The following is a 15884-nucleotide window of genomic DNA, read 5'->3' as shown; positions in this document are numbered from 1 at the left end:
TTGTAAAACATCCCGATGTTAGAAACATTAAAATATGCCTTTGCTCTAAGGAAATATAGTAATATGAACTTCTAAAGTAGGAAATCTATGGTTAAATGAAATTTTTAGTAATTCTTTACCACTCTCAATCGAATCTTACAGATGCTCCTTGACTAGACTGAATTGTTTGACCCCCTCTCCTTTCAACTTGCCTCCTGATGATGGTGCTCAAGAGAAGTGAATGGACATAAAAGAGGAATAAAGACAAACCTATCTACCTGCCATAATAAAGAAACTCACCACTCCTAAACATGTGATTGGTGAAATCAAGAATGAAATATGTGAATTATGAAATTATCTCATGCTCTTAGGATATTGTAACTTTTGGTCCCCCTGTATTAATCAGAATTCATTGGGTTTTCAGCATGTTTCATGAAAAACTGCTACAAATGTGCATAAACAGAACAGAACTGTGAGCCCTATTCTAAGGGCTCTCTGCTCTCAAGCTGAGAACGAAGTTACATAGTTCACCACAATTTCATAGTTATCCTCTGATGCTTCTGACCATACTAAATTAAAGTACCACTATTTGGGGGCGCCTGGGTGGCTCAGCTGGTTAAGCATCTGCCTTCAGTTCAGGTAGTGATCCAGAGCCCTGGATTGCCCTGCATCAGCCCCTCGCCACCCCATGTCAGACTCCCTGCTCAGTGGGGAGCCTGCATCTCCCTCTCCCTTTGCCCCTCCCCCTTGCTTGCGTGCACGTGCTCTCATATGAATAAATAAAATCTTTAAAAAATAAAAAAGTAACACTATCTCAAAAATAAAATGAAAAAGGATGTTTTCAGATATAAAGAAAAACATTTTCAGTATAAAGTACTAGCTTCCATATTCCTTAGGAGCTGAGATAAAAATAAAGAATGAGAAAAGACCTTTTTCAACTAGCCTTCTGAGACTCTTACAAATTAACAGGAAAGCAGACACGTCTAAGTGATGCCTAACTGCTCATTTATGAAGCAGTTTGACCAAAGAGTACTGTAGAAACTCACAAAACTGTCTATAACTGTGATGAACTTGAACGCAGGGTTGTTAAATCATGGTCAGTTCCTAAATCTAGAGCAATATTACACAACACTTAACTCTGAAAACACATTTGAGAGAGAGATGTACAGAAAGCTCGTTGGCATACACTACCTGCTTGCCTGGCCCCTGCATGTTGGTCTTTCTGTTTATTGGGCTGTAGGTCCATATCTTCATCATCTTCGTAACTCCTCTTGTGACGACTGGGAGTGTAGGATGTCGAAGGGCTGACTCGAGCTTGGTTTGCATTAACATAGGCGTTAAATGAAAAGTTAAGAAAAATCTACCATGAATTGAGGAATCCTAAGGAATGCTAATTACAGGGCTCATAAAAGATGACTGGTTTGCAATTTGGTTAAAATTAAAACATCCGGGATCCCTGGGTGGCGCAGCGGTTTGGCGCCTGCCTTTGGCCCAGGGCGCGATCCTGGAGACTCCGGGATCGAATCCCACATCGGGCTCCCGGTGCATGGGGCCTGCTTCTTCCTCCGCCTGTGTCTCTGCCTCTCTCTCTCTCTCTGTGACTATCATAAATAAATAAAAATTAAAAAAATAAAAATAAAATAAAATTAAATTAAATTAAAACATCCTTTTAAAAGACTGGACTTCCAGTTCTGATCATCAGAGTAGCAGCTTAACCTCATGCTCCCTACCTGCACTATGAAGAACTACAAACTGCACAAAAGACATGAGCACAAAAGACATTCAGGCACTGAATGCTGTAAGGGAGTTTAAGGCTACAGTTCCTGAATAAGGAAACACACCGGGAAACTCCACATTCTTCCCAGCCTTCTCTTGGGAATATTTCCCAAACTGCAACAAAGAGACATGAAGGTCTCACCCTTGCTAAGTAGAGAAAACAGAGCACACAATTCGGGGTTACTGAACAACTGGAATTTGCAGAGCAGTAACAAAAAGACAAGTGTTGCTGATAAAGACCCAAAAACCTGTTCAGGTTTTATTTGGGTCTTTGGCTGAACACAAAACTATGGATGTACAGTCAGGATTCCTTGAAGCCTAGCAGGAAACAGTTGCTAGTTGGCTGGGAGCTAAATGTAAATTCTGGAAATTGTATAATACTAGAATTGGACCCTGATGAACATCTTGGGTACTTACTTAGGTGTGACCCAGAAATAGCATATCTCATGAACACATCTCCTACACAGCAAGGGCCATTCCATACCCACCTTAACAAATTTCAAAACCAAGCCATGACAAAGTCAAAGTGATCCACTTAAATCACCTGTCAGAAAATGCAACATTACTGGAAGGAAGACAAAACCAACCCTCTACAATGTTGTAAATCAGCATATTATTAGTTATATATAAAGAGGCAACAAAATATGACTTATGATCAGGATTAAAATTAATAAAAACAAACCCAGAGATGACTCAGATATTGGAATTAGCAGACAAGAATACTAAAAGGCAATCTAAAAAATCACATTTAAAAAAATATATATAGCCTTTATTATGTTAAAGTATGTTCCTTCTAAACCTTAAAATTCAATTTTAAAACAAAGACGAAGGGCACTTGAATGCTCAGTCAGTTAAGTATCTGCCTTCAGCTCAGGTCATGATCTTGGGTCCTGGGATCAAGCCCCATGTTGGGCTCCTAGTGTGGAGTCTGCTTCTCCTTCTCCCTCTGCCCCTCTACCATGCTTGTGCATGTGCTCTTACTCTCAAATAAATGGATAAAATCTTAAAAAAAAAAAAAAAAAAAAAAAAAGACAGATGAGTCAAAGATGAGGGATGTTTGGTAAACAATGGAAAATAACCAAATGAAAAATCAAGAACTGAGTATCTGAAATGAAAAAGAACAAAAAAAAAAAAACCCCACAATCTTTGTAATCTGGAGAATAATAACATTTAATGATTATCTGATTGAATCCCCAGAAAATGAGACAATGCCAAGAGACTAAGACAGAAAAATATTTAAAGGAGGGCACCTGGGGGCCACGGTCAGTTAAGCATCTGCCTTCAGCTCAGGTCATGATCCCAGAGTCCTGGGATTGAGTTCCACGTCAGGCTCCCTGCTTAGCAGGGAGTCTGCTTCTCCCGCTGTCTACACCCACCCCACTACCATAAATAAATATATCTTTCACATAAATAAAATCTTTAAAAAAAAAATTTTTTTTAAGAAATAAAGGCTGAAATCTGAAAAATACCAGACTACAGATCCAAAACCTCAAAAATACCCAAGCAAGATAAACACAAAAAAGCCCACACCCAGCCCATCACAGTAAAACTGCCAAAAACTATAGACACAGAGAACATTAAAAGCAGCCAGGGAAAAATCAAAGATATTACATACAAGGATACAGTAAAATGACAACTAGCCTTTCATCAAAAAGCAACAGGGGTCAGGGCACCTGGGTGATACAGTCAGTTGAGCATCCAACTCTTGATTTTGGCTCAAATCATGATCTCAGGGTTGTGGATTGAGCCACACATCAAGATCTACATCAGGCATGGGGTCTGCTTAAGATTCTCTCTCTCCTCCTCCCTCTGCCTCTCCCCTCACTCACTTTCTTTAAAAACAAAAGAAACAAGCAAAAAAAAGCAACAGAGGCTAACAGATAATGGAACAAGACATAGAATGCTGGGGAGGGTAAAGAGCTGTCAATCCAGAATTCTGTATCCAGTAAAAACATCCTTCAAAAATAGAGGTGAAAGGGGGCACTGGGTGGCTCAGTGGTCAAGTGTGTCTGCCTTCCACTTAGGTCTTGATCTTGGGTTCTGGGATTGAGTCCCGCATCGGGCTCCCCTTGAAGAGCCTGCTTCTCCCTCTGCCTGTGTCTCTGCCTCTCTCTGTGTGTGTCTCTCATGAATAAGTAAATAAAATCTCAAAAAACAAAACAAATAAAAAAAGAAGTTGAACCAAAAAACTCACCACCAACAGATCTACACTTTATTATCTAACATTTTAATCTTTAGATCTGTGCTTTAAAAAAAAAATTTAAAAACAGACTTAGTAAAATGACTCTATATAAAAACAAAAACAAAGAGAAATGGTACATACCATAAACACAAAGACACTGTTTCCTCATTTCTTAATTTATGTAGAAAATAAACGCTTACAGCAAACAGGATAAAGTATTGTGGGCTCCATAGTTTAAGTACAAATGAAGCGAATGCCAACAGCAGCATAAAGAATGAGGAGAAGAGATGGAGGTACAGTGTGGTAAGATTAAAGAGAAAAAAAGAAATCACAAGGAAAATTAGAAAATATTTTTGAGTTGAGTGATGGTGAAATCAAAATCTGTTGAATGCAACCAAAGCAGTTATTAAAAAAAAAAATATAGCCTTCAATGCTCATATTAGAAAGGGAAGCTTTGAAATTAATTATCTGAGCCTCCACTCTGAGAAGCTAGAGAAAAATTAAAGCCAAACTAGCATAAAAGGAAATAAGAGAAGTCAAAGAGATTGAAAACAGAAAATTCAACAGTTGGTTCTTTGACAAACCATGAATAATACTGATCCAGAATAAAAGAGAAATTAATTAACATTACTGGACATGAAGAGAGATCATTGCTAGATATTTCCCAGACATGAAAAGGAAAATAAGGAAATATTATAAAAAGCTTTGTTACTGACATAAATTTAACAAGTGAGACTAAATGATTTTGAAACCATTACTTGAAAGATACAACTTATCACAACTGATACACAGAGAAAACTAATAAAAAACCTAATTGAAAATCTTCTCACAAAATGCCAGGCCCCAAACTGGAAACAACCCAAATGCTCATCCAGTGGAAAAAATATAAACAAATAAAATCAGCAATAAAAAGGAATGAGCTACTCTCACACACACAAGGATAAATCTCAAATGTATTATGGAGAACAAAAATCAGACACAAAAGACTACGATTCCATTTTATGACACACAAGAATAGGTAAAATGCAGCTACAGTGAAAGAAATCAGCACAATTGTTATAAGAGGAGAGTGAAGTGCCTGGACATAAGGGAAGTTTCTGGCACAAGTTCTTTACTTTGATGGGTGTAAAAAAAACGGGTGTGCATTTGTCCAAATAACTGGAGTGCAACCTTAAAATTCATGGATCTCAGGGTATGTGAACTATGCCTTAAGAAATTACTAAAAAAATTTAATGAAAATAGTAAAAAGGAAACTGAGATGTCAAAACATCTCTCAAAAGCAACATATTTTTTCCCTTAAGAATCCAGAATTAGGGCAGCCCCAGTGGCGCAGCAGTTTAGCGCCGCCTGCAGCCCGGGGTGTGATCCTAGAGACCGGGGATCAAGTCCCACATCAGGATGGAGCCTGCTTCTCCCTCTCTGCCTGTGTCTCTGCCTCTCTCTCTCTCTCTCTCTCTCTCTGAATAAATAAATAATCTTTAAAAAAAAAAAAAGAATCCAGAATTAATTCTTATTTTGAAACTGTGTTTTTATTTAATTATGGTATTCTTTTTCAGTACCTTTAAATCCACCTGAATTTTTTTTAACAGTTTTTCACTATGGGAATGTACCACAATTTTATCATTTCTCAAAGATGCATACTTGGGTTGTTTTTATAACTTTTCTCATTTAGGACAAATGAAAAACATTTCATTAAAATAAAGCCAGGCTCTGTAAATTAAGAACAATTTTTTTCCAGCTAACTTCGCTGGTGTAAAAAGAGTAAGTTTCTAAAAACGCAAAATTTAATTGTGGTCTTTTCAAATAATAAAGTAATCAAGAACCTCTCAGCACAGAAGAAATTTCAGATAAAGGATATTTCTTTTACCCATGTAGATTCCCCAGGCACTGGGACACAATAGAAAGTCTGTCTTTCCAAAGTGGTAGTTCGTGGGGAGTTTAAATCCACTTCTTGTTGAGGCTGTGATATACACAAAACGTATATTTAAAATTTTATTAAGAAAAACAAAAATAAAAATTTTAATTAGCAAGCTACATATTCACATTGTTTGCAAAACCATAGTAAATATTTCATAAGAATTAAGAAATACTAAATCTAAACCATCATTTTTTAAAAGAAGACATAAAATCATTTCATATGCAATCAATACATGATCTTCTCTCAAATCCATATTATACAGCACCTTGTTACAAAATTAAATCCTTTTAAATAAATAGGATACTTTAATTTTTTTCAAAGACAAAGCATGTCTCTCACATAAAAAAAATCTTATCAGCCTAAAAAACAGGAACTTAATGAAATATGCATTAAGAAGTAACTCTGAGGGACGGCTGGGTGGCTCAGCTGTTGAGCCTTCAGCTCAGGGCACGATCTCAGTCCAGAGATCAAGTCCCGCATTGGGCTCACAGGGAGGAGCCTGCTTCTCCCTCTATGTCTCTCATGAATAAACAAATAAAATCTTAAAAAAAAAAAAAAAAAAAGTAACTCTGATATGAGATTTGAGTCAGATATTATTCCCTAGAAAAGGCATGTTCTCTATTTTCAAATATACTTAGAAAATCCTAAGAGGTAGAAAGGACCCAAGTTTCATATTAAAATATTACTTTAATATTACTTTTAGTACATACATAAGACAAAAACAATCTCTTAAAATAAAACATATATACCATTTTGTAGGGGGAAATAAAACCAGACCCAAGAGTTGTCAAGTTTCAGCCTAAGCTAGTTATGCTCAAGCAAGGCTCTTTGTGTGTGTTTCTTTCTTTCCAGGCCCAAAGTTTTCCTGGTTTGGTGTTTTTACTTATGACCTTTAGCAACAAAATACAAATTCTTTGCCTTCAGCAGTGTCATACACGGACAGATTCATGTATTTTATTTTCCTTATTTCCAGATGCTGAGATAACTAACGTGTGGGGATACTACATTACTGTGTACTAGACAAAGCTGTGTATTGATACCTTAGGCTCATATGAGTTAGGGCTCCTCAAACAAGGGATACAGCAAGTATTTATAAAGTTGCCTCATTCAATTCGGCACCATATTTTACTTTATGGAAACATTCTCAAAGAAAAAAGACACTGGGACACCTAAAGTTCATCATGTGTTAAGATCAGCAAATCCATCTTTCACAAGTCCCCCTAAATAATTATATAGGAAGTTACATTCTTGTTTAATATAATCTTCACAGCAACCTTACAAATTAGGCCTGTTCTTCTGTCAGGACTGGCCCTGAGCTAGAACACTTTACTCAATCAGGCACAGCTTCTACTCTGAACTGATGTGCTAGTCTTAGGGCTTATAAATCTATCTCTTGAGGTTTGGGTAACCAGGAGTCGGACTCCCAGAATGTAAAAAGCCCCAGATAATCTAAGATTCTGGGTCAGCAAAGCAGAGAACTAGACAGAGAACAGAGGTAACGCCTCTGGTAACCGACCAGGTGCTACCTTTCTACTTAAGCACTGGCCTGATCTATTGTCATCTGCGATACTTGTTTTTTTTTTTCCCCAACAACTGACAATTACCATCAGTTTCTAAGGAACCACATTAAAACCCAATTTCAAAAAATACAGATATACTGTAATTCCTCTGTAACTGCCTTTCCGCTAAGTTTCTACCTCAAGACTGTCGCTTTCACAACCATAATTATATCCAGTGTCCTCTGCCTTCTTGCCTCTCCCATTACAGATATGTAAGAGTTTCCATTACTTCTCTTTATCAAAGAAAGCTTAGTTTATTAAAAACATTTTTCCTAAGAAAACAGGATTTAATGAAATTTAACTTAAAAAGTGTTAAGTCCTAAGTTAATCTTACATTTTTACTTTAAAAGAATTTATTATAACTTGTAATTTTGAAACCAAGTATAGATACTAGGAGAATAAAGGCATTAGTTTTGTTATTTACAATACTCCACCTTCTAAGAGATTTTTAGAAGATAAAAAAAAGTATCAGAGAAACTCTTAACTAAGAGGTGAATAAAACATTTCACATAACTTCTTAGAACTTATTTACACACTTGAGATCAACCAAAAGAAATAAATTCGCTGCTTAAGAAAAAATTATTATTAAAATGTTTTCTATATCTTAAGGATACATACCCCACACTCTGCTACATCTCTATACTTTCCAAAATGAAGGACCTATGATCGAAAACAAAGGATAACAGTATCATATCAGTATATCTGAATCAAAACCACCATAAACAAGGATAAAATTAATACCACTAATTACAAACAGAAAGTTTCATGAAAAAAAGCAATACATACACGTGCTTTTGTGTTTCGATTAACTGTTTCATAAACTCCCATGTAAAACTCAGGGTCAAACATATCCTGAATCATGCAACGAAACTTCACAAAACTGTTAGGTTTCAAATAATGAAGGGGAACTTCATTCAGTGATGGTACCTTAAAGAAAAACAAGTCAGTAAGATACTATTTGTAAAACTGTAAGCACATATACAGAGACTATATATCCAGAACCCAACCCTCCCACACACACACACCAAGACCCATTAGGAAGCCAGCAAACTCAAGAGTCAACATAAAAGTGCTAGACGCAAAAGTATTTTTTATGTCCTTCCAAGTTTGTATAGTGACATCTGATTCTAATGTAAAAGGATGCTTTTCCTTAAGAACACTTCTCAAGTAGCAGGTACTTGCTTTGTTGAGCTCTTAAGACTAGTACATACCAATTCTTTTTAAATGAAATAAAACAAAGATAATTGAGAATCTCACAATTACTGATGTGATTTGAAAGTAACACGGTCAATTACTGCCACCTAGAGGCACCAATACAGAAGCACTGAATTGCCTGAAACTAAAATTTCAGTTGGAAAAGGGCAAAATCTTTTAATTCATGTGCACATAAAGCAGAAGACAGTACACTTTAATGTATATAGTTTAAAATTTTAGTGCTTGTTTTGGCAGCATATATACTAAAATTTCATGTGGGTTACCACTCTACTGAGAAAAAATTGGAAGTCAGCCCAAGGCTCTCCCCCAAGAAAAGCAATAAACTTACCCATTTAGGAGCGTTATTTTCCTTCAGCTTTTCCTTAAAATATTCAATTACTTTCTTCTCCCAGTCAGGATTAACTCCATTTTGGGCTGAAAGAAAAATATACTTTTCAAAACTAAAGGTACAATACCTAACAATAGACTAGGGTCACAGGAGGCACTTCACAGTCGGTGGAACACGGCTGCACTGGGCACTCAGGAAGCCGCCCTACCAAGGGGGTTGAGTATTACAACGCAGGGCAGTACCGACCTCATGCAGGCTCTCAGGAGTCCGCAACCTAGCTGAGAATACCCACAGGATGAGATATGAAATTACCTAAACAAAGCAGCATACGAACTATCATTTGTAAAGCACAATGCTTTTTGAAAACATTTTTAGACAGATATTTTCTTTACAACTACCCTAAAATGAAAAGGGAGTTCTTCTAAAACATTTTTTTTTCCATTTTGGGAATGATTTCAAACTTCAAAAAAAAAAAATTCAAATGAATAGTACAAAGAATACCTGTAATCTTTGTTCCATTTGCTTTATCTCATCTCTCATATATATTTTTCTGACTCACTTGAGATTAAGTTATACACATCATAAACCTTTGCCTTTTAAGTATTTCAATGTGTTTTTCCTAAGAACAAAGATTATCTTATATAACGATACTGTTGCCAACCTCAGGAAATTCCAAACTGATACCATACTTTTTATCTAACCTACCATCCATATTCCAATACTATCCTTGATTGCACTTTTTCCTCTTCAGTACAAGAGCCAGTCTAGGATCGCATATTGCTCCTAGCTATCATGTCTCTAATCTGGAACAGTCCTTCAACCTCTGTATGTTTTATAACATTTATATTTAAGAGGAATACAAACTGTGTAAAAATGTAGAATGCTCCTCACTTTGGGTCTGATGTTCCCATATGATTGGATTGCAGTTGTGCACTATCGGGCAGACTGTTCTATAAGTGATGCTGTGCCCTTGTAATGGGACCATCTAGAGACAAGATGTCCATCTTCCCCTCACAGTAAAATTTTTCCCCTTTGCAACTATTAAGTAATCTGGCAGGAGACACTTTAAGACCAGGCAAAAAAAATTTATGAATCTTGCCACAACCCCCAGATTTAGCATCCACTGGTGCCTCTTACAATGATAACTGCAAAATGATGAGAAAACGGCTTTTAATGTCACGTTAAAGAAAACCGGAGCACCTGGCTGGCTCAGTTGGTAGAGCATGTGACTCTTGATCTCAGGACTTTAAGTTCAAGCCCCATGTTGGGTGTGTACATTACTTAAAAAAAATTTTTTTTTAAAAAGGTAAGAAAACCAAGGCTTTGGGAAAAAATTACAGGAATTGGCCAAGACCAAAATACATTACTGACAGAATTAGGAATACCTATTTGGGAGAACAAGCAAACCACGTAGCTAGCCAGTACTTCCACCATTTATACTCATCACCTAAGTGCTATGTAGTGACGTAAAGGAACTGCCTCTATTTGTTAGAGCTGATTGTTAGAAATACTCATAGAATTCTACTAACACCCTTGCCCTGTGTCTGGATCCCTCCAGCCACAGTGAGGCACCCCAAAGGGTGCACTAGCAGGGGCTTCAGCTCAGAAGAGTTACAAGACGCTGGTGTCTGCAAGAAGGTAGCAGGGCCCACTGGGATCCCAGTGGATCCAAGAAGGCAAAACAAGTCCACAGAGTTCCTGCAGTGGCTACGAGAATACTACTCCAAGCTTACCCTCTTCCCAGGAAGCCCTTGGCCCCCAAAAAGGGAGACAGCTCTGCTAAAGACCTCAAATTGGCTGCCCAGCTGACAGGACGAGTCATGCCCATATGGAAAGTTTACGAAGAGAAAGCTAGAGTCATGTAGAGGAGGAGGAGGAGGAAACTACAAGGTAATGGCCAGTGTTCACATGGCCCATGCCAATGCCTGACTCTCTGGCACTCAGGCAAAAAGGGCCAAGGACACTACAGAATAGGATTTTGAGAAGAAAAAATAAAGTGTCATTGGCAAACTGTGATAAAAATATAAATATGTAAACAAAATGCCCTCTAAGTGATTCTGACAAAGTTTCAGAATCACTACTGTATCAGGTAAGTGTCAATAAATGATTACTAGTAGAATTAGACAAAAAGAATTAAAAAGAATGAGTGTTTTTGCTTCCACTGAAAACGGCTATTTAAAGAAAAGGTTGATACACAGTCATGACAGCATACCAACACTGCTTTTATGACTGCATATGTGTAAGAACCATGAACATGCTTGGGGCAGGGGTGGGTGGGTTGGCTAGCCAGCTCAGTTGGTGGAGTATGCGACTCTAGATCTCAGGGTGGTAAGTTCAAACCACATGTCGGATGCAGAGCTTACTTTAAAAAGAAAAGAAAGAACAAAAACAAATGAACATGACCATGCCACATAACAGATGACAAGGCTCCATCAGACAGTGCCTGGAAGGTGGTAAGCTATGGGTATACAGACAGGATCTTCTAAGGCCACCTTACAAATTGTTGCTGCCGAACAATTAAGAGACTGCAACAGATAATTAAAATAAATAAATAAATAAAGCATGCAATAACTGTCCATTATTTATTAAGCCTACAGTGTGTCCGGCACTCTACTAGGTTCAATAAGGATACTGATAGCTAAGGAACTTAAAGAAGCAGTAAATAATAACAGCCAAAAGCAAAGAGAAACTAACGCAGGTCAAATAATCTCAGAAGAGGGCTATTGATGGAGGTGGTACTTGAGCCAGGCCTTGAAAAAGGGGGAGAACTGAAACATGCTGAGGTATAAGAAATTTGTGTATTCCAGACAATTAAGCAAGAACAAGGACGGCACTACTACTCAAGTACGTAGAACACTCAGTGCCTGAGAGCTGCATGTGGCCCCTATGACTAAGTTTTCTCAAAATTAAGCCATTCCAGAGGAAAACAGAGAGGCAGATTCCTGTACACACAGTGTAATTATTTGGCTGTAATTGAGCCTGGCACTAACCCACCCATGAACTGGATTACCTAAGATAACGTATTCATCATTTTGAGTTTAAGTAGGACCAAGTTGGGTCACTTGCAACCAAGAGTCATGCTTAGCACACACGTATCACTTTATCATATTTCCTATGAATTCTTGGCCATCTGAATTTGAGCACCATTGCACTTGAGCTTGACCTAGTTTAAGGGCCAAGGGAACTGAGTAAGAAAAAAATATACAGGTTCTCACCAACAGTGTATGTACGAGCTTCTAGCTGGTTCTACCTCACCAATACTTGATCTTGTCAATCTTTTCAATACCAGTCATTGTGCTGGATACATACTGGTCTGTTGTCACTGTGGTTTTAATATGCATTTCCCTAATGACGTACACTTTTCATGTTTATTGACCATTTCAATAAATTCTTTCATGAAGTGCCTATTCACTATTTTGTCCATTTTTAAAAATGGATCTGTTGTGGCATCAATGATTGTACTAATTCTTTGGGTATTCTAGACATAAGTCTTAAGTCAGATATAAACGTAGGGCACATTATTTTCCCCTAAGCTGTACTTTCTTTTTGATATTCTTTTTGTATGTCTTTTGATGAGAAGTTTTTCATTTTGATTAAGCCAAATTTGCCAAGTTTTTCTTTCATATTTACAGACCCCAGGGTCATGAAGATATTCTCCTAGGTTTATTTTCCACAATTAGGTCTGTAGCCAACATCAAATGAATGTTTTTGTTTGTATTGTAACATAGGGCAAGGCTCACTTTTTCCCAAAAAGATAGCCACTTATTTCAGAATTAAAAGGTTTGCTTTCTAGCACTGATTTGCTTTGGCATTTGTGTCAAAAAATCAACTCACTGTACTTACTTTAGCCTATTTCTACATTCTCTATTGTATTACCCTGATCTATTTGTCTATCTTTTTGCTGTATTAATATACTCATACTGTCTTAACCTCTATGGCTTGATCTTAAGTCTTATAATTAAGTACTGAAGTTCTTCAAGTTTGTCTTGATTATTCTCATCCTCAACATGTCTATATAATTTTGACAACCAGTTTATTGACTTCTGTGTAAAGTCTGCTGAAATTCTGACAAAAGTTGTATTGAATCAGATACAATTTGAGGAGAACTGACATCTTAACAAAATTGAGTCTTCCAACCTATGAATTCTCCCATGGGAAGAGAACAGAGGAGCCTACACACAGATTCCTCCAACTCCATCCAGGTCTTTTTCCCTTATGATCCACTATGGATCTTTACTGTGCTGCTATAATAAATCTTAGCCTTGAATACAACTATATACGGAGTCCCAGTAAGTCCTTCTAGTAAATCTCTAAAGATAGAAGTGGTCCTGGGAACCCCTTCACATGAGTATATTTAATAGTTTCTTTTAATCACTGAATAATATTCCACGGTATAGCTGAATGACAATTTGTTTCTCCATTTACTTTTTGAAGGACATTTAGATTGTCTCCAGGTTTAATACCTATAAACAAAACAACTATAAATGTTTGTGTACAGGCTGTGTGAACATGAACTTTTCTTTCTCTAGGTAAGAACCTAGGAATGGGACAGTTGGGGTATATGGTCAACGTACGACTGACTTGTAAGATTCTGCCTGTTTTCCAGAGTGGCTACACCATTTTGCATTCTCACCAGCAACACGTAAGAGATCCAGATGTTTGTATCCTTGACACAATTTGGTACTGTCACTATGTTTTCCAATTTTAGCTGTTCTAATAGGTATGTAGTATCTCATCATGGTTCAAATTTGCATTTCCTAGGAGCTATGATGCTGAATTAGTGAAGCATCTATTTAATGTTTGGCCTTTTTTACAATTGGGTTAATTCCCATTGTCCTTTCTTTATATTCTGGATACAAGTTTTCTCTAGGATTCTCGAATATATTCTTCTAGTTAATAGCTCATCTTTCTAGTCTAACAGTACTTTTTGCAGAACAGAATAAAAACTTCTGTTCTGGTAATTATCAAATTTTTGTTTTATGCATGTCTAAAAACTCACTGTCCGGCAGCCTGGGTGGCTCAGCGGTTTAGTGCAGCCTTCAGCCCAGGGCATGATACTGGAGACCCAGGATCGAGTCCCACATCGGGCTCCCTGCATGGAGCCTGCTTCTCCCTCTGCCTGTGTCTCTGTCTCTCGTGAAGAAATAAATAAAAATCTTTAAATAAATAAGTAAATAAATACTCATTGTCACTGGGTGACAAAGATCTTCTGTTTATTTCTAAAAGTTATATATATATATAAAATATTTTTTGGTTTTCATTTAATTTTTTAATTTAAATTCAATTAACACATAATGTATTATTCGTTTCAGAGGTAGAGCTCACTGATTCCTTATTCTTATATAATACCCAGTGCTCATTCCATCACATGCCCTCCTTAATGTCCATCACCCAGTTTACCCTACCCCCCCCCACACCCCCCTTCTAGTGACCCTTCAGTTTGTTTACCATGATTAAGATCCTCTCATGGTTTGTCTCCCTCTCTGATTTCGTCTTGTTTTATTTTTTTCTCTATTCAGTATAATCCTGTTGTTTCTGAAATTCCACATTAAAAGTTTTGTATTTTTATAATCTTAGGTTTTATATTTAGATCTGTGACCCATGTTAAGTTAATTTCTGTGTAAGGTATGAAATTCTTGGTTAAAATTCATATTCTTGCAAATAAATAATTGTTACAACAACTTCATTGAAAAGATCCTTTTCTATTGAATTACCTTTGTCAAACAATGAGGACAACAAGGATGACCCTTACAAGCGTTATGGTAACTGAAATAATCTAGACACAAAAGGGCAAATATTATAGGATTCCACTTACATAAGGTACCAAGTTTATAGAAATAAAAATTAGAACAGAAGCTCTTAGGGGGATACAGGAAGGAGGGGGGAATTGGTGGGGAGGGTTATCTATTTCATCTTGGGTGGGTGTGGATAACATGTGGTTGTAGTAGGCAGAATAATGCCCCCCCCCCCAAAAGATGGCCACATCCTAATCCCGAAACTGTGAATATGTTACACGACAAAGAGGGAATTTAGGTAGAAGATGGAATTAAAGTTGATAATCAACGGACCTTAAAACAAGGAGATTTTCTGGGTGGGTCCAATATAATCACAAGGGTACTTTACCGTGGAAAAGTGAGACAGAAGTAGTAATCAGTGATGAAAAAAGAACTCAAAGCGGACCATAAGCCAAGAAACATTAGCAGTTTCTAGGATCTAGAAAAAGACAAGGAAATAGATTCTCCCGTAGAGTCCCAAGAAAAGGAATGCAGTCTTGCTGACAACTTGATTTTACTCAGTAAGACCCACATCATTCTGGCCTCCAGAACTGTAAGATAGTAAGTTTATGTTGTTTTAAGCCACTAAGTTTGTGGAGATTTGTTACAGTAAAAACAGAAAACAAATTGTGTTTTTTGAGGAACCGTTCCATTAACTTGTTGAATTTATGTCCACAGAGCTATCTTGTGTTATCCTTTCCATGATAGTCTATAGTGTCATCTCCTCTTTGATTCCCAGTACTGGTAATTTGTGTCTTCCTTTTTCTTTTTCCTTTGCTAGTCTGGTTATAAATTTATGAATTTCATTGATCCCTTTGTTAAAAAAAAAAAAAAAGCCTTGGGTTTCATTGATTCTCTCCTCTGCTTTCAACTTCGTTCATTTCTGACCTATCTTTATTAGTTCCTTCTACTTGGATTTATTTTGCTCTTCATTTCTAGTTTTAAGGTAGAAGCTTAAATTATTGATTTGAGATCTTTTCTTCTAATACGTGTACTTAATGTCTCTTAGCACATCTTTGGCTGTATCCCACAAATTTTGACATGCTAGGTTTTCTTTCATTTCGTCCAAAATATTTTAAAATTTCCTTTGAGACTTTTTGATCCATGAATTGTTTAGAAGTATTTCCACAAGTCTGAATTTTCTTGTCATCTG

General features: G+C 36.9%; 1 protein-coding gene across 2 annotated transcripts in view; it reads right to left on the bottom strand.

Annotated features, from left to right (window-relative positions):
• The window catches only part of LOC121485138 (minichromosome maintenance complex binding protein), a 49331-nt gene that overhangs the window by 22476 nt on the left and 10971 nt on the right, over nucleotides 1–15884 (bottom strand). For both annotated transcript variants that reach the window (XM_041745194.1, XM_041745195.1), the window contains exons 2-6: nucleotides 8958–9043; nucleotides 8201–8341; nucleotides 8033–8074; nucleotides 5796–5897; nucleotides 1171–1315 (exon numbers count right to left, since the gene is read on the bottom strand). In XM_041745194.1, coding sequence (XP_041601128.1) covers nucleotides 1171–1315; nucleotides 5796–5897; nucleotides 8033–8074; nucleotides 8201–8341; nucleotides 8958–9043 — 516 coding nt within the window. The remainder of the gene's footprint in view (nucleotides 1–1170; nucleotides 1316–5795; nucleotides 5898–8032; nucleotides 8075–8200; nucleotides 8342–8957; nucleotides 9044–15884) is intronic.

The sequence above is a fragment of the Vulpes lagopus genome, chromosome 2 (genome assembly GCF_018345385.1).
Source record: "Vulpes lagopus strain Blue_001 chromosome 2, ASM1834538v1, whole genome shotgun sequence".
Lineage (NCBI taxonomy): Eukaryota > Metazoa > Chordata > Mammalia > Carnivora > Canidae > Vulpes > Vulpes lagopus.
Note: the sequence above shows the minus strand (reverse complement) of the source record. Positions and strands in the feature narration are given on the sequence as shown.